Source organism: Gorilla gorilla, chromosome 4 (assembly GCF_029281585.2).
Source record: "Gorilla gorilla gorilla isolate KB3781 chromosome 4, NHGRI_mGorGor1-v2.1_pri, whole genome shotgun sequence".
Taxonomy (NCBI): domain Eukaryota; kingdom Metazoa; phylum Chordata; class Mammalia; order Primates; family Hominidae; genus Gorilla; species Gorilla gorilla.
Window position 1 is genome coordinate 60,679,304 of NC_073228.2, and position 25,589 is coordinate 60,704,892.

Sequence of the window (25,589 nt, forward strand, 5' to 3'; positions counted from 1 at the left end):
CCCTGCCTCTATAAAAAATTAGCTGGGCGTGGTGGTGTGCACTTGTAGTGCCAGCTACTCAGGAGGCTGAGGTGGGATGATTGCTTGAGCCCAGGAGGTGGAGGTTGCAGTGAGCTGAAATTGCACCAGCACACTCTGGCCTGGACAACAGAGTGAGACCCTTTCTCAAAAACAACAGGCCAGGTGTGGTGGCTCAGGCCTGTAATCCCAGCACTTTGGGAGGCTGACGCAGGCGGATCACTTGAGGCCAGGAGCTCAAGACCAGCCTGGCAAACAGCAAAACCCCATCTCTACTAAACATATAAAAAAATTAGCTGGGTGTGGTGGTACATGCCTGTAACCCCAGCTACTCTGGAGGCTGAGGCACAAGAATTGCTTGAACCTGGGAGGTGGAAGCTGCAGTGAGACGATACTGCGCCACTGCACTCCAGCCTGGGCAAAGGGTGAGACTCTATCTCAAAACAACAACAAAACAAAAAGTGCTGGGATTACAGGCATGAGCCATTTGTGCTCGGCCCCCTCTGAGTAAATATCTTATTATTTTTCTTTTTTTTCCTTTTGAGACAGGGTCTTACTCTATTGCCCAGGCTGGAGTGAAGTGGCATGATCACGGCTCACTGCAGCCTTGACCTTCTGGGCTCAAGTGATCCTCCCACCTCAGCCTCCCAACTAGCTGGGACTGTAGGCACACTGTACCACACCCGGCTAATTTTCAAATTTTTTGTAGAGATGGGGTCTCCCTATGTTGCCCAGGCTGGTTCAGAACTCCTGGGCTCAAGCAATTCACCTTCCTCGGCCTCCCAAAGTGCTGGGATTGTAGGGCGTGAGCCACCAAGCCTGGCCTAAGTGAATATCTTATCTGAAGACAGTGTCTCTTTCACTATGTCCTGAGTGATAATATCAGGCAAAGTAAGTTAGAATGTATGGACAGCTCTCTCCTTTATCTGAGATCTCCTGCCTCCATGCCCCTCCTGGGCCCTATCTGGGATAGATGTTAAATGCGCCATCCTTATTTTTGGCCTGGTTGGCCATCAGTGGGGTGGCTCATAATTCCTTCTTCTCTGTCGTTTTCATTTGTGAATTTGAGATAACAACTGCACCTTATCTCAGTTCCCCACCTCATCAGGTGGTTGTGAGAATGAAATGAATTAATATATGTAAAGCACTAAGACCACTGCCTGGCACAGTAGGCATCATCCAAATGTGTGACAGTATCTTGACCTGAGACAAAGACGGGGAGTTTGCCCTGCAGAGTGGCTTGAAAAAATCTGAATCTGAATGACTCCAGTTCTGCCACAGCACTTCCCAGGCCCGCTTTATGGGTTTACAACATCTGCCTGGACCCTGAAAGCCCTGGAGCTTGCCAAGCTGATCCAGTCCATCCCTCTGCCGCACACTTTAGGGAAGAAGAAACTGAGGATTCAGGAGGGCTGGTTCAAGGTCACAGTGAGTGAATGGTGAGCTGACTGGGCTCCTGGTCCAGGGCTCTGTCCACCCACACGTCAGAGGTCACATTCCATGTGCCTGTGCCGTCTGTCCCAGCTGCCCACAAACGGAGCGAAAAAACGCCAGTAAATATGACCTGCCTCCCAGCAGCCGAGGGGTTAAACTAGAGAGTCCCCGCTTCCAACCAGCTGCCTTACTTCCTTAATCCAATATTCCCGCCAATAAAATCAGTGCACTGAAACAACGGGAGAGAAGAAAAAAAATCTCACATGCAGCCAGCACTGCTGCTGCTATAAAAGCTGGAAAGCCTGCAGATCTTTGGGGAATACAAACCTTTTGCAGGCCCTTTAATTTCATTCTCCCAGAGCCTCAAAGAGTGAGATAGTACTCACCCACAGTGAACAAGTTGGTAACCAGTCCCCTCAGCATCTTGCTCACCCAAACGGGTTAAGAGTGCAGAGGCTGAAAGCCAGGCAGGGAGCTTCCATTCCAATACAGCTTTCTATATCTATCCCTGGTAGAAACGGTTTCTTGTGAAATGACTTCAAGAAAACCCAATACAGGGAATGTGAAAGCATGACGCAGATAAATTAGGGAGTTGATTCTTTGTCCTACAAAAAGATTTTTCCTTAATAAAGTAAACCTTTTTTTTTGAGATGGAGCCTGACTCTGTCGCCCAGGCTGGAGTGCAGCATGATCTCGGCTCACTGCAAGCTCTGCCTCCCAGTTTCAAGCCATTCTCCTGCCTCAGCATCCTGAGTAGCTGGGACCACAGGTGCCTGCCACCATGCCTGGCTAATTTTTTTGTATTTTTTTTTTTTTTAGACGGAGTCTCGCTCTGTCGCCCAGGCTGGAGTGCAGTGGCACGATCTTGGCTCACTGCAACCTCCGCCTCCCGAGTTCAAGCAATTCTTCTGCCTCAGCCTCCTGAGTAGCTGGGACTACAGGCACCTGCCACCACGCCCACCTAATTTTTGTATTTTTAGTTGAGATGGGGTTTCACCATATTGGCCAGGCTGGTCTCGAACTCCTGACCTTGTGATCCGCCTGCCTCAGCCTCCCAAAGTGCTGAGATTACAGGCATGAGCCACTGCGCCAGCCAGTTTTTTGTATTTTTTAGTAGATATGGGGTTTCACGTATTAGCCAGGATGGTCTTGATCTCCTGACCTCATGATCTGCCCACCTCGGCCTCCCAAAGTGCAGGGATTACAGGCATGAGCCACCGCGCCCGGCCAATAAAGTAAACTTTAAGACAGAAATCTTTAGTGTCTGTTAGGCAACCATCTTCCCTTGTGCTTTGACAATGTGGTTCAGTTTGTGAAAATTCAGACCTCAAACATTTTGGGAAAACATCAATCATACAGAGCGAAGTGTAAGTAAATATCTTGTAGATTAAAAAATGGAACTCTGGCCAGCAGGAGGCAATTAATAAATTATTCAATTAGGTGTATCTGTATATTTCTAGTGTTTAAAATAAGAAGTCTTGGCGGGGCATGGTGGCTCACGCCTGTAATCCCAGCATTTTGGGAGGCTGAGGTGGGTGGATCACTTGAGTTCAGGAGTTCAAGACCAGCCTGGGCAACATGGTTAGCTGGGCATGGTGGCACGAGCCCGTGGTCCCAGCTACTCGGGGTGCTGAGGCAAGAGGATCGCTTGAGCCCAGGAGGTGGTGGTTGCAGTGAGCCGAGATCGTGCCACTGTACTCCAGCCTGGGCGACACAGCGAAACCCTGTCTCAAAAAAAAAAAAAAAAAAAAAAGAAGAAGTCTTGATTATAGGGCTTTTTGCATTCCAGATCTTTTGTTGAAATATTTTATCCATTTTCTCATCTCCCAAACAACTGTTTTGTGAAGATGGGATTACAGATGAGACAACTGGGGCTCCAAGAAGTTGAGTAATAGACTCATAGCTATTAAGATGGTGACATTGGTACTCAAATGCGGATTTTCTCTCAAGTCCATGCTTTTTCTTTTCTTTTCTTTTTTGAGACAGAGTTTCGCTCTTGTTGCCCAGGTTGGAGTGCAATGGCGTGATCTCGGCTCACCACAACCTCCACCTCCTGGGTTCAAACAATTCTCCTGCCTCAGCCTCCCGAGTAGCTGGGATTACAGGCATGCACCACCACACCCAGCTAATTTTGTATTTTTAGTAGAGATGGGGTTTCTCCATGTTGGTCAGGCTGGTCGCAAACTCCCAACCTCAGTTGATCCGCCTGCCTCGCCCTCCCAAAGTGCCGGGATTACAGGCGTGAGCCACCGCGCCCAGCCCAAGTCCATGCTTTTTCTACTTTTAGTTCTGATGAGGTACTTTACTGTGTATCTCTCTCACACACACACACACACACTCTCCAAACCTTCATTTTGAAGCTGAAAACAATAGTATATCTATTAGGTAGAACCATATGAAGTTGCCAATATTCAAATGCTGATGGCCCATAGAAAGGGCAATTTTTTTTTGAGACAGGGTCTCTCTGTCACCCAGGCTAGAGTGCAATGGTGTGATCTCGGCTCACTGCAACCTCTGCCTCCTAGGTTCAAGTGATTCTACTGCCTCAGCTTCCTGAGTAGCTGGGATTATAGGCACGTACCACCACACCTGGCTAATTTTGGTGTTTTTAGTAGAAACGGGGTTTCACCATGTTGGTCAGGCTGGTCTTGAACTCCTGACCTCATGATCCACCCGCCTCGGCCTCCCAAAGTGCTGGGATTACAGGCGTGAGCCACTGTGTCCAGCCAGAAAGGGCCATTTCATATGGGTCGACCCAACGCATCTCTGAACTGCTTAGCACTGAACTAATTTGAGTAAAGGTAGCCTCTTGACAAAGAGAAACCAGCCTTTTTAATGAGACTATGAGTTTTCTTTCATCGTCAATAAACACCACATAACTTTCTTTCTTTTTTTTTGAGACAGGGCTTCACTCTGTTGCCCTGGCTGGAGTGCAGTGATGCAATCTCAGCTCACTGCGCGCTGCCTCTCTGGCTCAGGTGATCTCAGCCAGCCTCCAGAATAGCTGGAACCACAGGTGATCTCACCTCAGCCTCCAGAGTTGCTGGAACCACAGGTGCATGACATCACACCAGGATAATTTTTTGTATTTTTGGTAGAGATGGGCAGAGATGTTGCCCAGGCTGGTCTTGAACTCCTGGGCTTAAGTGATCTGCCTGTGTTGACTTCCCAAAGTGCTGGGATTACAGGTGTGAGCCAGCGCGCCCAACCCACACAACCTCCTAGAGAAGGGCTCCCCATGTGTCATGCTCTGGGGACTGCACAGCTCCCAGTTGGCCAAGGAAAGCCATTTGCTTCTGGAAGGCACGGGGCTCTCAGATGAGGCTGCTCATCTCCACAGCGGCAGGCCATGGGCTACTTGACAGAGAGAAGCATCAACTGGAACAAAACTGCTCTCACACCTCTCTCGACAAACATGCCCTACTCCATGGTCCTTCAGTGGTCTGCCTTCACCATGGGAACTTCTGGGCCATCAGGGCTGTTTCCCATGAGGTGGGGAAGAGGGTGGGAACAGGGCATCGTTATGAACGCCAGCGTGCTTCTTCCTCCCTGTGTTCTCTTTCAGTTGAGCTTGTTCATCACCCCTACACACATACAAGTCTTGGGCGGAATGGGAGGGAGGAGGTTAGCATTTCCTTCCCCTACTGAAAGGAATTGGGGCAGGGGGAGGGGGGAGTGGAGGAGGCAGAATTCAGAGGAAAAGCTGTGTCTGGGGAAAGATGTGGCACTGATACAGAATGACCCATTTAAAAGGGCCATGGGAGGCAGCCCATGCACTCAGGTTTTCAACAAACTGAAGTGTGTGCATGTGCAAACACACCTGCACACACACACTGAGAGGCTCACCGTTCCACGTTTCCCAACACCCGCAGCCTCTCTCTGAGCACTCACATGAAGGTGCCAAAATTCAGGCCAGTAGCAAGTATAGGCAGATACTCAGTGTCTGTCTATCTCTCCCCCTCTCTTCCTTTCTTTTCCCCTCCCTCTTGTGCTCTCTCTTCTCTTGCTCAATGTACAATGGGCATTTTGATGAGAACAAAAGGGACAGGGTTGGGAGCAGGGTGGGTGACAGAGAGATTGATAAGGAAGAAAAACATGGGATAATTCAGGAACGCCAAGCCCTGTGCACTGTGATCATTGAGCATTCAAACATCTGCCACGTGGGCGAAGACACTGATGGAGTGGGTGAGAACAGGAGGACCCCAAAGAAAAGCTATGCCTTCCTTCCTTCATTCACTAAAATCTAGTGGGCACCATCTACCATGCTCCCAGCCATATGCCAGGTACTGGGAAATAGACAAGTAAGACCCGGAGGCTCCCAGGCCAGCAGAGGGATCGGGCAGGGTTAGCCACCGACTCCTCCATCAGCCTTCAGACTTCAGACCGCCTCCAAAAAAAGGATTTTGATATCCTCTAAGACTGTCAGATCCCAATTTCTGGCCTTCAAGGCTTTGTCTAGTCTGACCCCATCCTGGCCTCTTCTGTCAGGAGAAGGAAATTAAATTTACATTTATATAGGTGGTTATTTGCACTTTATTTCATTTACTGTATATCATTCCATTTCTTTTCTTTTCTTTTTTTTTTTTTAAATTGAGACAGGGTCTCACTCTGTTTCCCAGGCTGGTGTGCAGTGGTGCAATCTCTGCTCACTGTAACCTCTGCTTCCCAGGCTCAACCGATTCTCCAGCCACAGCCTCTGGAGTAGCTGGGACTATAGCCATGCACCACCGCGCCCAGCTAATTTTTGTATTTTTTATAGAGATGGAGTTTCACCATGTTGCCTGGGCTGGTCTTGAACTCCTGAACTCAATGCAATCTGCCCACCTCAGCCTCTCAAAGTGCTGGGATTACAGTCCTGAGCCACTGTGCCCAGCTCCCATTCCATTTCACAGGTGTAGAAAGTGAGGTGCAAAGCAGTTAAGTAATTTGCCCAGAGTGTAGCAGGGATTTAGACCTAGGCTGACTGGCTCCACAGACCATGTTCTTCACTATCACACTGTACTACCTTTCAGGAAAAGGCAGAGGGTGAGAAATGGAGTGGTGCCCCCCTCCCATGACAGACTGGGATAGGGGAACAACTGTTTTTTTTGAGACAGAGTCTCGCTCTGTCGCCCAGTCTGGAGTGCAGTGGTGCGATCTCAGCTCACTGCAACCTCCGCCTCCCGGGTTCAAGCAATTCTCTTGCCTCAGCCTCCCAAGTAGCTGGGACTACAGGAGCATGCCACCATGCCCAGCTAATTTTGGTATTTTTTTAGTAGAGATGGGGTTTCACCATGTTGGCCAGGATGGTCTCGATCTCTTGACCTCATGATCCGCCTGCCTCGGCCTCCCAAAGTTCTGGGATTACAGGCGTGAGCCACTGTGCCTGGCCGGGAAATGACTCTTGAATGGTTGTCAGGAGATACGGGTTTAAGCCCTCATTTTGCCACAAACTTGACTGTGACTTTGGACAAGTCACTTAACCTCTCACAGCCTCCTTTCCTATTTGAGAATTTTGATGAGATAATCTCTAAAGCCCTTGTATTTTTAACAACCTATGATAAATAAGCAATTCCAATGGCCATATATGCTAGTGACCAAATTTTTTTTTTTTTTTGAGACAGAATCTCACTCTGTCCCCCAGGCTGGAGTGCAGTGGCGCGATCTCGGCTCACTGCAAGCTCCACCTCCTGGGTTCGCGCCATTCTCCTGCCTCAGCCTCCCGAGTAGCTGGGACTACAGGCGCCCGCCACCATGCCCGGCTAATTTTTTGTATTTTTAGTAGAGACGGGGTTTCACCGTGTTAGCCAGGATGGTACCAAATGTTAACTCTTTAACGTTGGTGAATGGGAAAGAGGCAGAAGGGGCAGATGGGCATGGCCCTAGGCCAAGCCGTGACTGGAGAAAATAGGAATCGCATCTGGAAGGCGCTCATTTGAAATGGGCCTGCAGAGGGTGAGGAGTGTGTGAGAACTCTGCTCCAGGTCAGGTCTGCCTGGTTTTTGGTGAGCCAGCTCCAGTGGATTAATACTCAGGCCCAGTGATGGCAGAGGACAGGGCCAGAAAGACACATTGAGAACCGGAGGTGCTCACCATGACAATGTTGGCCAGATGGGCAGAGACGAGAGCATACACCCCTCCAGAAGAGCCCACGACTGGAGCGGTCATGTCAGCCACAGACACTGCCAAGGACCCTAGTACAGAAAGACAGCGAGAATTCTCAGGAGTGCGGGACTCGGCTCACCCAACCCAGCCCCAGGCCTTGGATTCTGCAGGCTCCGTGCTAAGACTCCAGAGCAAGACGCTCCACCTCTTCCTCCTTTGAGTCCATGTTGCCAGGGAGCTTCCCCTCCCCTCCCCTCCCTCTCCCTCCCTCCCTCCCTTCCTTCCTTTCCTTTTCTTTCTTTCTTTTTTTTTGAGACAAGGTCTAACTCTGTCACTTAGGCTGGAGTGCAGTGGCACGATCAGCTCACTACAGCCTTGACCCCCGGGCTCAAGTGATCCTCCTGCCCCAGCTTCCCAAGTAGCTGGAACTACAGTCGTGCGCCACAATGCCCAGCTAATTTTTGTATTTTTCTTAGTAGAGACAGAGTCTTACTATGTTGCCCAGGCTGGTCTCAAATTCCTGGACTCAAGCAATCCTCTTGCCTCAGCCTCCCAAAGTTCTGGGGTTACAGGTGTGAGCCACAGAGCCCTGCCTCCAGTGCATTTCTTAGAGGATTAATTTCTGGCTGAAAGAACCATTTGATTCTTTGACTCAAAGAGGGAAGTGTCCTGCCCAAAGTAAAATTCAGACTTCTACCTGGATTATCTGCCTCTCAATCCAATGTCTGCCTGACATGGTGCTATGTCAGGGTTCTGGAACCATAACAAAAATTGTAGCAGTAGTTATTGAAGAAACAGCTGCCACCTAGGTGACACAGATACCAAGCAAACATTTTACAGACTTTCTTCCCTTCAATCCTCAAGACAGCCCTCTGAGGCAGACGCCAGTAGCCTCATTCCTGAGATGAGGAGACTAAGCCCAGAGTCTCCTGGTAGGAAGTGCCGGAACCAGGATTTGCATCTGGGTCTGCCTGATGCAAAACCCACCCGTGTTCTTGACCAAAGCCTGCACTCTTGGCCTCTCTAGCAGCCACGCCCCAAACTGGCCCAGAGGTTAACCTCCACCTTCTTCCATCTCTCCCTCTGTTCAACAGCATCTAGAAAACTGCTTAGGGTTACGTCCACCCTTCCTCCAGCCCAGCTAAATCACAAAAGGCCAACAGCATCTCTCCAGTGGGGCTCCTTTGGAGGAAACATGTCCTTGAAAAGTCATGGGGAAGAGAGAGAGATGATGTCATACCCTCTGGGGGAAAGGAAGGGTATGCGAGGCTTGGTCTGGGGGATGACAAACTTTTGTCCTGGGAGGGAAGCTGAGCAAAGAAAAGAGGGGAAATTTATTGTTCTGGTCTCATTTAAGTGTGATCAATGCTTTGGCTTCCAAGGGAGGACATGGGAGACTAAAAATAACTAGGAGGTAGAGCCCAGGGCTCAGAGGATGAGAGGTGGCTGGCCTGGGTGAGTGTGCAGAAATTACCACTGGAAAATGCCCAGGGGCTCAAGAGCCAATTAGCTGCTGGAGAAAGGAGGGACAGGCAGAAAGCCAAATTCTGCAGGCTGTATAGGGTGCAAGATCCACGGACTTAGGAGGAGGCTGGGCCCAGCCCAGCAACCAGAGCACCCAAGGACCTGGCAGCAGAGCCCCCGATAAACTCCTCCACCTCCCCTGCCCCCACCTCCATCAAGGCCTCCCCTACTCACTGAGATCCTTCAAGAAAGAGAGTCCCCACAACCAATTCTTGGTCTCAAGGGGGATGTAATCTCTCAAAAAACAAAAACAAAAACAAAAAAAACCTGTCATGAACTGAGGACTCCCAAGTCCTCCTCCCCTCCCAGGGCAACTATAAATCTTTCATGCCTTCCCTCTGGCTTTAATTAGGTATTGATCTATTGTCAGATAACTTTCTTTTGCTTTTTTTACTGCTTAGCCACAGGGTCAGCCATATATAACAGGAAAGAAAAATCCCAGGGTGGCAAACAAACAGGCAGCAGGATCTGCATGACAAAGGTTTCCCACGCTCTCCTGGTGGGGCTGTCTGCGAAGGCTGCATTGCAGGGCTGCAATGAGGGCTGGCTGCCCAAGCTGCTCCTCATTAATTACCTTTTGGACAGAGGAAGCCCCAGCCTCCCGAGGCTGGCTTCTCTTCTCAGAGCAGGTCTGTACAAACTGGCCCAGAGTCCACTCCCTCGCCCCTGCCCCAGCACGGTCCACCAAGGCAGAGCCGCCCCAGGGCAGCCCCAGGCAGGGATGGGCCCCTGCCAGGGTCAAGCTGGCACACACTGACCTTTCCCTCACCCTATCCATGGCTTGGAGTCCTGACCCTAGGGTCAGGGGTCAGCGTGGGATTGTGGCAGGAGTATGGAAGGGGCCTGGCCAGCTAGCTGTGTGACCTTGGGCACAGTCCCTGAATTCTTTGGGCTTCGGTTTTCTTTCATGTCTATAAAATGAGGTCTAAGGCTTTCCGACTTTTGAGCAGCAAAACTCTCTTCAAAGGAAACTTTTCAGGGACGCCCTAACCCATGGAGCAGAACACAGGCAGCAGCTCTGGCTAAGTGGGGATGGGGCCTAGAGAACAGTTTGCCAGTGCTGGAGGGGACCTCCCTGGTTCCTTCCAGATCAGAAATTCAGTGACCTGAGTCTTGGCCTAAGATCCGGGGGCCGCGGCTCGGGTCCCGATTCTGGAACCTCAAAGGTAACGGCCTGAATCCACCTGCCCCCCCATTGGTGATATAAAGACTTTTGGGCCAGGTGGGGTGGCTCACCCCTTATGTAATCCCAGCACTTTGGGAGGCTGAGGCAGGCAGATCACCTGAGGTCAGGAGTTCGAGACCAATCTAGCCAACATGGTGAAACCCCATTGCTACCAAAAAAAAAAAAAAAAAAAATACAAAAATTAGCTGGACATGGTGGCGCACGCATATAGCCCCCCAGCTACTCGGAATGCTGAGGCACAAGAATCGCTTGAACCTGGGAGGCAGAGGTTGCAGTGAGCCGAGATCGTGCCACTACACTCCAGCCTGGATGACAGAGCAAGACTTTGTCTCAAAAAAAACTCCAAAAAACTAAAAAAAGCAGACTTTCAAGTGACTGCAGGTGAGGCCTGGACTAGAGCAACTGGGAGAGACCAAAGACAAACATGGGGCTGTGTACACATAAACACAGTAATAAAGGCCCTCCCCGGGCAGGAAGTGTGGGCCAGGGAGGAATCCCCTCCAGAGCTCTGAACAATCCTAACAGGTACAGGCAGATAAGACCAGTATGAATTCCACAGAGGTCATGGAGGCAGAGGACTAGGAGAGAATGGCAAACTGGAGTGACATGCCACACCTCTGCACAGAGGCAAACCATGGGCCTTAGTTCTCATCAGGATTACAAATTCTGTATCCTGCACCCCAAAATTCTGAGGTCATGCCAGCACACAGATAAACTGGCAACTTTGCCATAAGGTACAGCTGTGATAATTTTAGCCCAGAAAATTTTAAAGCAGGTGTTCTTCAACATCTTCTTTGGCCTTAAAAAAAAATCCAAATAAAAATTGGCTGAACATTTATCTTTAAGTAATGTAACTTTATTTACGTATCTTTCCTTTTTTTTTTTTTTTTGAGACGGAGTTTCACTCTTGTTGCCCAGGCTGGGGTGCAATGATGAGATTTCTGCTCACTGCAACCACCGCCTCCTGGGTTCAAGCAATTCTCCTGCCTCAGCTTCCCGAGTAGCTGGGATTACAGGTGCCTGCCATCATGCCCAGCTAATTTTTGTATTTTCAGTAGAGACAGGGTTTCACCATGTTGGCCAGGCTGGTCTCAAACTCCCCATCTCATGTGATCCGCTCGCCTCGGCCTCCCAAAGTGCTGGGATTACAGGTGTGAGCCACCATGCCCACCAACTTTCCTTTATTCTATAAATATTTATTGCCTAACATGTGCCAAGCCCTGTGCTAGGCCCTGGGGATGCACACGTGGTTAGTAATCTATATAATCTATAATATAAGATTGGTGATATTGATTTTTTTTTTTTTTGGTAGAGATGGGGGTCTCACTATGTTGCCCAGGCTGGTCTTGAACTCCTGGCCACAAGCAATCCCCTCACCTCAGCCTCCCAAAGTGCTGGGATTACAGGAGTGAGCCACTTTGCCCGGCCCAACATACTGGTTTTTAAAATACCTACATTGTGTGCCATATAATTGCTAGCCATAAGTGATTTTCACATTGGCCTCAAGCATTGGTTAGAAAGAAGCACAGGGGGCTGCCAGGCGCAGTGGCTCACGCCTGTAATCCCAGCACTTTGGGAGGCCAAGGCGGGTGGATCATGAGGTCAGGAGTTCAATACTAACCTGGCCAAGATGGTGAAACCCCATCTCTACTAAAAATACAAAAAAATTAGCCAGGCGCTGTGGTGGGCACCTGCAATCCCAGCTATTCAGGAGGCTGAGGCAGAGAATTGCTTGAATGCAAGAGGCGGAGGTTGCAGTGAGCCGAGATCATGCCACCGCACTCCAGCCTGGGTGACACAGTGAGACTCCGTCTCAAAATTAAAAAAAAAAAAAAAAAAAAAAAGGAAAGAAGCACAGGTCTTGGGAAGGGCTCCTCCCTAGTTCTAGTACTTTTCAGGTAGGCAAATCTGCAAGTCATTTCACCTCCCTGGGCTGCCTGTAAAATGGGAGTGATAGTACCCACCATATAGGACAGCAGTGATGAACATAGCATCCACGATCATCCGCAAACCCCTCATCATATGCCTGGAGCATGTATATGCCCCACAGAGGTTAGCTATCCTCATTACAAAGTGTGGGTTGGAGACACTTTCACTGGGAAGGAATTAGAGAGTAAGGCTGCCAGACATCTATTAAGGTCTCCTTTGGTTTTTTTCTTTTTTTCTTTTTTGAGACAGGGTCTTGCTCTGTCACCCAGGCTGGAATGCAGTGGTGTTATCACAGCTCACTGCAGCCTTGCACTTCTGGGCTCAAGCGATCCTCCTGCATCAGCCTCCCAAGTAGCTGGGACTACAGGCCTACAGCACCATGCCCGGCTAATTTTTTAAAAAGTTTTTTGTAGAGACAGGGTCTCCCTGTGTTGCTCAGCTTGGCCTGGAACTCTTGGGCTCAAGCGATCTTCCTGCCTTGACCTCCCAAAGTGTTGGGATTACAGGTGTGAGCTACTGCACCTGGTCTGCCTTGGTTTCTGACAATAAATTAACTGCAAAAAGGACAAGGACCACCTTTTGGTTCTCGACATACTATTATAGTGGTTGAGATCACAGCCTTGGGGGTCAGAGCCTGCCCAGCTCCACCACTTTCTAGCTGTGTCTTCTTGGGCGAGCCACTTAGCCATCTAAGCCTTGGTTTCCATATCTGTGCTGGGGGAGAGCAACAGTGCCCACCTCGTGGCGTTGCTGTGTGGATGAATTACGGCCTGCATATGGTAGGCACTGATAAGTGCCACCCGTCCAATCTAGGGCTGGCTGGCTGTAAACCGGCTCCCCTCTCAGAGGAAAGCTTGGGAGGACAGGAAAGGGTAGACAGCAGAGACAGATCAATCAACTCAATCATGGAGATCAATGACATGTGTGGTGACCAGAGTGCCCTCTGGTCTTAATCACCGACTCAGACAGAACAGTGCACGCCATGTGCTCAATGATACAGCCCTACATGCTCACATTCAGGTGATGAGCTCTGCTTCTGTTTGAATCTTCCCACTCTGCACTGGTGTCACTGGGGAGGTGACACCTACACTGTCTCCCCACTGCATGTCACCTGGTTTGGGTGAGGTCTGAGTCCATTTGAATCTTATTTTTGTCTTCTAGGTTATTGGCATTCCCATCTAATTGAATACTAACTGCAAATGTTATTAATGTCTTCCCTGTTCCTTGCTATTTAACATCTGGGTCTCTGGGTATTGAGGTATGGAAAATGAGGCTATCAATCCTCAGATGTCAGGATTAGGGGGTGTGTGGGTGGCTGAACAAGTCTGGCACTTAGAGATGCTTATTAGCCCTTTATTCAAGGACGTGGTGAGCCTTGGATTCTGGGAGGGGCTTGCAGGGGTGCTGACCAAGGTGGCCAACGATTTTAACCTCAGCGCATACAGGAGCAAAGGAGATGGTGCAGGATGAATCTCCCAGGCCAAGGGTTCATGCACTAGCAGACCAGCCTCGTGTGGGTGGGGTGGGACCCTTCCTCTTTGATTTCTGAAACCACTTCAGTTTACTCCCAGGGTCCCTGCCTGCCTGTTGTTTACAAGGCTGACGCTGCCCGGCTCTCCTGATGACAACTTTAATACCACTCAGAAAGGATTAAGATCTTACTTAAACATACACACAAAGCTCCCTTGGGCACAGCTGTCAAGCTGAAGAGCTGAGGCGGCAAACCTTGTTAAAAAAAAAAAAAAAAAAAAAAAAAAAAAACAGCTGGCAATAAAGTTGGAGACATCACGAGGGAGATCCTCATGTTCAGAGGCCTGGCTGGCAGACGCTTCCTGCAGAAATCCGTGCTCTCCCCGGCTAACTTCACCCACCTCACCTCCCACTGGGGAGGGGGCAGAAGGTGGAAGGCTCACTGGGAGTCACTCTGGCCACTATCCATGAAGGATGATCACTGGCCACACGTGTGCCCAGTCAGCTGGAGGCCCAGATGCCTTCAGATGGAGCCAGGGCTCACTGCCTCTTAGGTCAGACTCCCTGTCAGCAGTGGGTCAGGCAAGGGGACTGCCGTTGGTCTGCGTAGCAGCCAGCTCTCTTTTTGGGGACAGGTGCTATGTGGCCAGGGTGGTACCTGGCTCCACTCACCCCTTTGATTCCCCTGTGGGGATCTCACTGTGCCCTTGCAGTTTTCGGAGCACTGTTGTTCCATCTGTTGCCTCACTCACTCCGCCCTCCAGGCAACCCTACAGGCAGATCTCATTAGTTCCCTCTTAAAGCTTAACATGGCCAAAAGAGGTTAGGAAATTTCCCCAAGCTCAGAGAGCTACCACATGGTGGTGTGAGACCGAGAGTCAGTTGTCCAGCCTGTCCCAAATCCAGTGCTCTCCTCCCCCGTCCTGCCACACACCTCCCTCTCTGGGCAGCAGTCCGCTCTCCAGCCTCATAGGGAGGTGGGTGTGCCTGGAGGACAGCCTGGTTAAGTCAGGAGCCTTGGAGATGAGGATCTTCTGTGTGTCCTGGAAACCTGGGGCTTGCCCCGCCCCACAGGGTCTCCCACCCCACCCTGGGGCAGTGTGCCTTTGTGGACACGGGGCCTACCTGCCTACCTGCCACAACACCGGCCACGTAGACAAGCCCAATTCGGGTGGCTCCATGCACCATCTCCAGAGGCACCCCCACCAGCAGCTGCAGCACCACATTGAGTCCCAGGTGTTCTATCCTGTGACAGAGAGACCACACTCACTCATTCATCTATTCATTCATTCAACAAACACCTGCATCCCCCAAGATGCCAGGGATCCAGCAATGAACAAGACCACCTCTGCCTGTGAGGAGCTCATGGTCTAGGGGAAGGAATGACAATTCAGACAGACCATCTTGGAAAGAGTGTTCCTTCCAGATGGGACAGGAACACATGTGCAAGGCCTGGGCGGTGACTGGCAGCATTTCACTTGGCACAGTGAGACAGACTAACCACAGTCAAGATCCAGCAACTAGGCTGGGTGCAGTGGCCCACACCTGTAAGCCCAACACTTTGAGAGGCCAGGGTGGGAGGACCACTTGAACCCAGGAGTTCAAGATCAGCCTAGGCAACATAGTGAGATCCCATCTCTAAAAAAAAAAAAAAAAAAAAAAAAAGATCCAGCAACTCCATCAGTTAACATGTGAAAAACCAAGGCTCAGAGATAGTGACCAGCCACAGTTAGTGGCCACGCTGACACGACAGTTCAGGTCTCCAATCTGCCTGACCTGCTCCATTCACTGGGCCATGTGGTCATTCTGGCTCTCTTTGTTTTTTGTTTGTTTTTGTTTTGTTTTGTTTTTTGAGATGGAGTGTTGCTCTGTCAACTAGGCTGGAATGCAGTGGCATGATCTCAGCTCACTGCAACCTCTGCCTCCTGGGTTCAAGCGATTCTCCTGTCTCAGCCTCCCAAGTAGTTGGGATTACAGGCCACCATGCCCGGCTAATTTTTGTATTTTTAGTAGAGATGGGGTTTCACCATGTTAGGCAGGCTGGTCTCGAACTCCTGACCTCAAGTGATCCACTCGCCTCGGCCTCCCAAAGTTTTGGGATTACAGGCATGAGCCACTGCGCCTGGCCATGTTCTGGCTCTATTTGTAAGAGCTATGGATGTTAGCCGGGCGTGGTGGCTCATGCCTGTAATCCTAGCACTGCAGGAGGCCCAGACAGGTGGATCACCTGAGGTCAGGAGTTCGAGACCAGCCTGGCCAGCGTGGTGAAACCCCGTCTTTACTAAAAATATGAAAATTAGGCATGGTGGCAGGTGCCTGTACTCCCAGCTACTAGGGAAGCTGAGGCTGGCAGGTGCCTGTAATCCCAGCTACTCGGGAAGCTGAGGCAGGAGAATAGCTTGAACCTGGGAGGTGGAGGTTGCAGTGAGCCGAGATCGCACCATTGCACTCCAGCCTGGGCAAAAGAGCGAGATTCCTTCTCAAAAAATAAAATAAAATAAAATAAAATAAAATAAAATAAAAAAGAGCTACGGGTGTTTAAAGAAAAATATGTTCTCAAAACAAGTGCAGGCATTAAATATACATCTTATAACTTAATAATTCAAAGCTTTCCCTTAAAGTCTCATAAGAGAGGTTTCTCTTTACTGGTATAAGAAGAGACCTAGGCCAGGTGCGGTGGCTCAAGCCTGTAATCCCGGCACTTTGGGAGGCTGAGGTGGGCGGATCACGACGTCAGGAGTTCAAGACCAACCTGGCCAATATGGTGAAACCCTATCTCTACTAAAAATACAAAAATAAGCTGGGAGTGGTGGCATGCACCTATAGTCCCAGCTACTCAGGGGGCTGAGGAAGGAGAATCGCTTGAACCCAGGAGGTGGTGGCTGCAGTGAGCCAAGATCGCGCCACTGCACTCCAGCCTGGGTGACACAACGAGACTCCATCTCAAAAAAAAAAAAAAAAAAAGAGACCTATTCTGTTCCAAAACCCTCAGGACTAGGATATGGGATCCCAGGTTTTCTGTTTTTTTTCTTTTGAGATGGAGTCTCTCTCTGTCATCCAGGCAGTCTCTCTCACACCATCCATGAGGTGGTGTGATCTCAGCTCACTGCAAGCTCCGCCTCCTGGGTTCATGCCATTCTCCTGCCTCAGCCTCCCGAGTAGGTGGGACTACAGGCGCCTGCCACCAGGCCTGGCTAATTTTTTTGTATTTTTCAGTAGAGACGGGGTTTCACCATGTTAGCCAGGATGGTCTTGATCTCCTGACCTCGTGATCCGCCTGCCTTGGCCCCCCAAAGTGCTGGGATTACAGGCGTGAGCCACTGCGCCCAGCTGGACCCCAGGTTTTCTGACCCTGTGAACGCCTTCCTCCCTATACTACCTGTGACTACATCTTGCTGCTAAAATTGTGGGGCATCTAGCTGTGTGCATGTGACCAGAAAAGACTGTAACATGACTATTACTAAATCAATCGGGTGCTTCCAACTTTATACAGCACTTTAACACCCACTGTCTCATTTAAATTGAGCTGACATCCCCTGGGAAGCTCCTGGGACAGGGCTCAGATGCCCCCAGCTCACTGCTTTTGGCTCCAAGAGGCAGAGGATGGAGCAAGGAGGCTTTGGCTATTCTCCTTCCTCACCCTGAGGCACCAAGAGAGGTCAGGGGGCAGTCCTGGAAAGAAGGCAGACAGTCCCAACCCATGTGCAGCCACTGACTTGGGATGCCTGGGCAGGGAAGCCCCCGTGTCTGTTGTCACCCCTGGCTCATGAGTGGATGTGAGTGAAGCATGACAGCCATCCCGCTGCTCCTTAGCTCTGTAAGATCGAAGCCTGGGGCAAGCCAGACAAGGTAAGCAGCATGTACCAATGGTCCTCTTTGGCCCGAACAGAGGCGTTCATTCAGGTCTCTTCACCCGAAAGCACCCTCCCCCGCAGGTGCAGCCAATTTGGGATTAGCTCTTGCACCTGCTTTAGAGGCTAAGGGGAAGGGAGGCTCATGGGACAACTCCCTCTTGGCCATTGTGGGTCTTTCTGCTGAGCAATGGGAATTATGGCGTCATTGGGGCCAGAGTGACCCCCTTCCCAGTTCCCACTCCAGGGCCAGGCACCCCCACGGTTTTCCCCAGGCTAACTGTGAGCTCCTTCACTTCTCTGGAGAGGCTACAGAAGAGAAGACACCACAGAGGCCTGGTGTCTGGGGTCTCTCCTCTCCCATCAAAGTGCTTCTACCATATAAAAGCCTCCAGACTGCTCTTCAAGGGATATGGACCTGGGTGGTCACCTGGCCAGCTGGTAGGCCCTTATGATGAAGTGGGAGGCACCAGTGAGAACTGATTGTGCTGCAGCCCCAAAACAGGCTACAGGGCTCTATAAACAGAAACTATAATTATCGTCAGAGTTCCTCAAGAAGACCCTCTCTATATATGGAGACCACACTGGGAGGCACTCACACACAGTTATGGACAATAAATCTGGTGGCTTGACATCCCTTTTTGCTCTAGTGGCCAAAGCAAAAGCTCTAGGAAGCCACTAGGAAGCACTAGAATAAATGTTCAAGCCACGTCTAGCAAGTACATAGAATCAAATGCTGTGTATGTGTGTGCTGTTCTCACTGCTGGCTTTTAACATTTTCCTTCTTATATATTTTCCCCTTTCCCATTCACTCTCAATAATTTACTTGTATATTTTGGTATTAAATGAGTTTCAGGCAGCCATCCCAAATCCTATGTCCAAATAGATAAAAATAAACTAAAAACTATATTTCAATCCAGGCTATCTTGACCACTTATTTTTCTGTAGGGTCTTTTGACAGAGCAAAAGAAGACAGGTACTCACCCTGCATGCATGAAGATGTATGTCAGGTAGCGCCAAACCTGTGCTCGCAGCTGTGGGTGGTAAACCAGGGAGTTCTTCAAGTAACGTGGATGAGTTACCTGCAGTACAAATTGACCTAGCGACACCCCATTGTAGAGGAAAAAGGCAACCTGGACAGAACAGAGAGAGTCTGTTACTAGGTGCACACTGCCCAGGAAACTTCCTGTTGTGCTGACTAGCACTGGGAGTCCCTACAGGAAGTTATCACCTTTCCTTCTCAGAGAAAGAGGGATACCCCACAGCCAGGGCCCAGCTGATTTTTTTTTTTTTTTTTGAGATGGAGTTTCGCTCTTGTTGTCCAGGCTGGAGTGCAATGGCACAATCTCGGTTCACGGCAACCTCCACCTCCTGGGTTCAAGCGATTCTCCTGCCTCAGCCTCCTGAGTAGCTGGGATTACAGGCATGTGCCACCACGCCTGGCTAATTTTGTATTTTTTAGTAGAGACTGGGTTTCTCCATGTTGGTCAAGCTGGTCTCGAACTCCTGACCTCAGGTGATCCGCCCGCCTTGGCCTCCCAAAGTGCTATGATTACAGGCGTGAGCCACCGTGCCTGTCTCAGCTGAGCTTTTAACCACCCCTCACCCACTTCTGTTTGCTTATTTTGTGTCAAATGGCTGCAACATGGTCCTGGGGTCTCTTTGTCCACACTTCCTCCGTGCTAAGCAGAAAGGATTTGGAGGATTTTGAACTTTAATTCCAGTAATAACTCACGCACCCACTTGGGAGATGACGAATTCCACATAGCTTGATTTCTTAAAAAACTATAGTGAAATAAACATAAAATTTACCATCTTATCAGTTTTTTGATTTTTTTTTTTTTGAGACAGGGTCTTGCTCTGTCGCCCAGGCTGGAGTGCAATGATACAGTCTTGGCTCACTGCAACCTCCGCCTCCCGGGTTCAAGCGATTATCCTACCTCAGCCTCCCAAGTATCTGGGATTACAGGAGTGTACCACCACACCTGGCTGATTTTTGAATTTTTAGTAGAAATGGGGTTTCACCATGTTGGCCAGGCCAGTTTAGAATTCCTAACCTCATGTGACCTGCCCACCTCGGCCTCCCAAAGTGCTGGGATTACAAGCATGAGCCACTGCGCCTGGCCTTAATCAGTTCAGTGGCATTAAATGACATTCATGTTGCTGCGCTACCATCACTACTATCCGTCCACAGAACTCTTCATTTGCAAAACTGACACTCTGTATCCACTGAACAATGACGCCCTACCGCCTCCTCCCTCCAGCCCCTGGCAATCACCATTCTACTTTCTGTCTCCATGAATTTGACTACTCTAGCTACCTCATATAAGTGGAATCATACAGTATTTGTCTTTTTGTGTCTGGCTTATTTCACTTGGTATAATATTTTCAAGGTTCACCCATCTTGGGTAGCATGTGTCAGAATGATCCCCCATTTTTTTGAGACAGGATCTCACTCTGTTGCCCTGGCTAGAGTGCAGTGGGGCAGTCTCAGCTTGCAACTTCTACCTCCTGGCTGGTCTTGAACTCCTGGGCTCAAGCGATCTTCCTGCCTCCTCAAGTGCTGAGATTATAGGCATGAGCCACTGCACCCAGCCTTCCCTTCCTTTTTTTTTTTTTTTTTTTTTGAGATGGAGTCTCGCTCTGTCGCCCAGGCTGGAGTGCAGTGGCGTGATCTCAGCTCACTGCAACCTCTGCCTCCCGGGTTCAAGCAATTCTCCTGCCTCAGCCTCCCAAGTAGCTGGGATTAGACGTGTGCCACCATGCCCAGCTAATTTTTGTATTTTTAGTAGAGACAGCATTTCACCATGTTAACCAGGCTGTCTCGAACTCCTGACCTCAGGTGATCCACCTTCTTCAGCCTCCCAAAGTGCTGGTATTCCCAGCGTGAGCCACCGCGCCTGCCCTCCACTATAAACACAGACCACATTTTGTTTCTCCATTCATCTACCGATGGACACTTGGGCTGCTCCTACCTTTTGACTACTGTGAATAATGCTATTATGAACATGGGTGTATCAATATCTCTTCCAGTCCCTTTCAATTCTTTTGGGATATATTCAGAAGTGGAATTGCTGGATCATATGGTAATTCTATGTTTAATTTTTTGAGGCAACGCCAGACTGTTTTCCATAGCAGCTGCACCATTTTACTTTCCCACCAACAGTGCACAAGGGCTCCAATTTCTCCACATTCTCACTAACATTCCACAGAAGTTGATTTTGCACACGTGACTGAAGCATACTTGTTTAATCTCTAAAAGGGTATTTAACTCTTTTTTTTTCTGGGACTCCTTCTAAAATGTATCATTTACGTCCCTGTGTTCTTAATCAGGGTATATGCATAACTGTTTAAGAATATCTCAGGTATGGGCTGGGCACAGTGGCTCATGCCTGTAATCCCAGCACTTTGGGAGGCCGAGGTGGGCAGATCACGAGGTCAGGAGTTTGAGACCAGACTGACCAATGTGGTGAAACCCCGTCTCTACTAAAAATACGAAAATTAGCTGGGCGTGGTGGCAGGCACCTGTAACCCCAGCTACTCAGGAGGCTGAGGCAGGAGAATTGCTTGAACCCAGACGGCGGCGGTTGCAGTGAGCCAAGATTGCGCCACGGCATTCCAGCCTGGGTGACAGAGGGAGACTCTGTCTAAAAAAAAAAAAAAAAAAAAAAAAGGAATATCTCAGGTATTGATCTGGGCTATAAGAGTGATTTGTTTCTCCAGCAACCCCAGGAAGATGACATTTTTTGTTTGTTTTTGTTTTGAAATAAGAGTCTTGTTCTGTCACCCAGGCTGGAGTGCAGTGGCACAGTCTCGGCTCACTGCAACCTCTGCCTCCTGAGTTCAAGCAAGTCTCATGTCTCAGCCTCCTGAGTAGCTGGGATTACAGGCACCCACCATGATACACGACTAATTTTTGTATTTTTAGTAGAGACGGGGTTTTACCATGTTGCCCAGGCTGGTCTTGAAATCCTGACCTCAATGATCCACCCGCCTTGGCCTCCCAAGGTGCTGGAATTACAGGTGTGAGCCACTGTGCCCGGCCAGGATAGTGTTTTTGCTCATACACTCAAGGTCCTAAATTCTTTTTTTTTTTTTTTTTTTTCTTTTTTGAGATGGAGTCTTGCTCTGTCGCCCAGGCTGGAGTGCAGTGGCACGATCTTGGCTCACTGCAACCTCCGCCTCCCGGGTTCAAGCAGTTCTCCTGCCTCAGCCTCCCCAGTAGCTGGGATTACAGGCACCCACCACCATGCCTGGCTAATTTTTATATTTTTAGTAGAGACAGGGTTTCACCATGTTGGCCAGGCTGGTCTTAAATTCCTAACCTCAAGTGATCCGCCCACCTCGGCCTTTGAAAGTGCTGGGATTACAGGTGTGAGCCACCATGTCCGGCCAATCCCCCAAATTCTTGTATTTCTTTTCCTTTTTTTTTTTTTTTTTTCTTGAGACAGGGTCTCGCTCTGTCACTCAGGCTGGAGTGATGTGGCATGGACACAGCTCACTACAGCCTTGACCTCCTGGGCTGAAGCGATCCTCTTGCCACAGCCTCCCATGTAGCTAGGACCACAGGCATGCACCACTATGCCTGGCTAATTTTTTGATATTTTGTAGAGACAGTCTCACTTTTTTGTCCAGACTCGTCTTGAATTCCTGGGCTCAAGAGATCCTCCCACCCTGACCTCCCAAAGTGCTGGCATTACAGGTGTGAACCACTGCACTCGGCCAATTCTTTTATTTCTTTAAGATTCAGGTCTGCTTTAAACTTTTCTTTTATCACTTCCTTCACTGCCAGGCTGTCGGCTACTGTTTCTTATTGCTTGCTGGTAGTGGACCCCTTTGTTGCTTTACACCATGTCCCTCCTATTTTCTATTCATTATGAAATCCGAAAGCCAGGTTACCAGAACTGTATAGAAGACAAAAGCCTTGGGCATTGTAGCCCCAGGGCTTCGAGATCGTTATTTCAGCTATTTGATCACTTCCCAGTTTCTTCTAGATTGGTGGTTCGGGTTTACATAGCTGAGGTTCATCTGAACCAATCTGGACACAAAATTGCTCCTCTTGATCAACCTGGGCAAACTGAATTCTCTGGCCCTCAGTTTCTTTATCTGGAAATGGGTACCGATACCTAGACTTCCAGAGTGGCCAGGAGGTTTAAAAGTGATAAACTATACACAAAGAGCCAGCCCCCTGCCCGGCACACACTTAGAGAAGGAAGCTATAATTAGTGTTGGGTTAAAATCTTCTGGGCTCAGCCTGGGAATGGCTTAGGCCTCTGGTAGCTGTATTCTCCTGGGCTCTCTGAGGAGCCGTTCTGTCCACCTAATACCATGAGGGTGGCCTGGCAGCAAATCCTGCTTCCAAGGCATCTCGTTATTATTGGGCCTCAAATAGAAGTTAATAAATAGACCAGCACAGTAAGCGCTTGAAGAACGAGTCCAAGAATATCTCAGAAAAATCGCAACTTCAACATGTACTTGGATGAAGCCATAACAACAAACAGGGGAATGCTGGCCTGCAGACCAGATATTCTGACTTAGAAAAAAAGAAGGATGCCGCGAAGCTTAACGATCCTGCCGTTTGATTAGGCAGGAACTTTACAAGAACATATGCAGAGGCGGTAATTAGGCCCGTGGCTTTGGAAGAGAAACAGCGGAGATCATAAAATCCCAAAGTGAAGCCAAGCATCCATTCAGGAGCTGCAGCTGGGGTGGGCTGCACAGGTTCTTGAGTGGAGGAGCCAAAAGAATTGAGTTTTATCACACATGGGCACCAACACAGCAAGGGGTACCTTTGGATTCTGTTGCATAAGCAGTAGAATTTAGCATAACAATAGGCACAGAGGATTCCCTAAGGGGAGAATGTTCTTTAAAAATGTTAAGCCCGTATTTACCTGTTCACACTCCCTCCCAGATGTGTTTGTGTGATGCTTTTGTGTTCAGAAAGCACCAGTAGCCATTCTCTCACTTTAAATAAAGGTGTCCTGGGAGAGGGAAGGCAGGTCTGGTTATTTCTGATTTTCAGGCGGGAAAAAGGAGCAAACGACTGGTCCACATTACCCACCTAGGGAGGAACTAAATAAACTGGCTTTAATGAGTTAGCCTGGCTAGATCTCCCAAGTCAATGAACTTATGACATCGTTTTCATTGCTGTTGTTTTGGAGTGGGTGGGGGGTAGTGGTCCTACGGGGATTTGGCTGCAGTAAGTATTGTTTGAAGTAATAATCTTTGGAATATCTCTTTGCAGTCCAGGGTTACAACACTGGTATGCACCGCAACAGAGTCTGATTTGCAATACAACTATTATTTGATCCTCAACCATTGCCCTTCAATGGAAAAGAAATGTCCCTCTTCCCCCATGATCTGTGTCATCCTCTTGGCTCCTCTCCCCATACCCGCCACTCCCCAAGGCAGAGCAACCCCCTCCCCACCCTTGTCCTTGCCTCCAGCAGCGTGACTGTGATCATGAACCAGGGTGGGGGGCAGCAGGTGTAGCTGTCATAGTACCACTTGCGGTCAATTTCCCGGGGCAGGGTCTCATAGGCCACATGGCGGATAAGTCGCTGCGAGAGGCTCAGCCCCTTCTCCTCCAGCAGGGCCTTGCTGCTTAGCCTGCGGTTGCCCTGCAGGATGGCTTGGCGGAAGCTGTTGGAACGCTTGTTGCTCATCTGTGCAGGAAATGGAGTGGGGAAAGGGTCAGAGCTGGGGCCCAGCGGAGCTCCCCACCCACTTCCCAGCCAGCATGTTCCTTGCACCAGGCCTGACCCCGCATTTCCCTTTCTCCTATAATAGTTAATAAGAAGCATCATTCACCAAGGTCTTGTTAGGTGTCAGGGGTTATTATTCTCAGCCCTTCATGTCTTTTGGCTCATTTGATGATCACCAGTCTTCCCGTTAGATAAGGACTATTAACATCCCCATTCTATTGGATTAGGAAACTGAGACACAGAGAGCTTTAGGAATCCATCAAGTTCACACTCAGTAAGGCTCCGGAGCCCGTATTTGTGTTCACTATACCTTCCTTCATCTACTCACTCATCATCCATCCATCACAATTTACTGAGCAACTACTAAGTGTCAGGCTCATTACCAGGCACAGGGAGGGATACGGTGGTGCTCAAGACAGATTAGTAACCAGCAATCACAGTTCAGAGTGATTGTTGCTATGGGAGCACACAAGAGGGAGCCCAATCCAGTCCCAGGGAGGTCAGAGGTCAAGGAAGGCTTCCTGGAGGAGGTGAAGTCTGAGTGAGAATCAAAGGATAAGCAGGAGGTAGCACCCTCAGACACACTAGCTTGGGAAGAGGCAGGCAGTCCTTGGTTAGATGGGTTTGCAGAGAGGCACCCAGAGCCAAAACCCAAGCTGTGCCTGGGGAAGGTCACCACTCCCGAGGGCCTTCACAGGACCTGGAATGCCCAGCAAGCCCAAGGACTGGCTGCAGAGCTCCACCTGGGGACCAGCTCTATCCTCAGCAGCCTGAAGCTTCTCTGACACATAACTGGGTAGAGCTCTGGCAGCCTCACCCAGTGGTCAGCCTGACTCGGAGAACAGAGGTGGCCTTGCTGACTCCCGGCCTCCCGAGGCCTCCGTTACCTCCCACCTGCCTTCCACAGCCAACTGCAGACCCTTCTTACGGGGAGAAGTCCTAGAGATATGGCTCTCCCAAGCCCACACCTCAGCTGTCCCTATGTTTGCTGGTGTGGGGATTATCAATGTATTCCTGGGACTCTAGGCCCAGCAGCAGACATCAGGCTAAACCCGAAGGCAGGAGCCCAGTGGGCTGGTGAGGTGAACCAGGCCAGATCACGGCACAGGGGTTGTAGGCCCTGTCAGAGGGCAGATGGCTGGGGAGGATCTAGGTTCAGACCAGGCCAGGTGGTGTGAACTTCCATCTATAGGGTCCCCCCACCTCACATTCCTGAGCTCTGTTGTCTCATAGTCAAAATCTAGCTTAAAGCTCGCCCCCTCCAGCAGGCCATCCCAGATGAACCTTTTCCAACCATTCTCTATCCCCATTCTCTCCATGCCTACAAAGCTTGGACCTAGTTCTTCTCAATGGCCCAGGAGCTCTGTAAATGTAGGCCAGGGTTAGGCG

General features: G+C 49.7%; 1 protein-coding gene across 7 annotated transcripts in view; it reads right to left on the reverse strand.

Annotated features, from left to right (window-relative positions):
- RHBDL3 (rhomboid like 3) overlaps nt 1-25,589 on the reverse strand; it is a 55,559-nt gene that overhangs the window by 8,627 nt on the left and 21,343 nt on the right. For 4 of the 7 annotated variants that reach the window (XM_055388528.2, XM_031010992.3, XM_031010995.3 and 1 more), the window contains 3 exons: nt 23,937-24,161; nt 18,481-18,629; nt 14,779-14,891 (listed from right to left, as the gene is read on the reverse strand). In XM_055388528.2, coding sequence (XP_055244503.1) covers nt 14,779-14,891; nt 18,481-18,629; nt 23,937-24,161 — 487 coding nt within the window. Of the gene's footprint in view, nt 1-7,524; nt 7,626-14,778; nt 14,892-18,480; nt 18,630-23,936; nt 24,162-25,589 lie in introns of all 7 variants that reach the window. The other 3 variants (XM_031010994.3, XM_031010993.3, XM_055388529.2) reach the window with 1 other exon arrangement.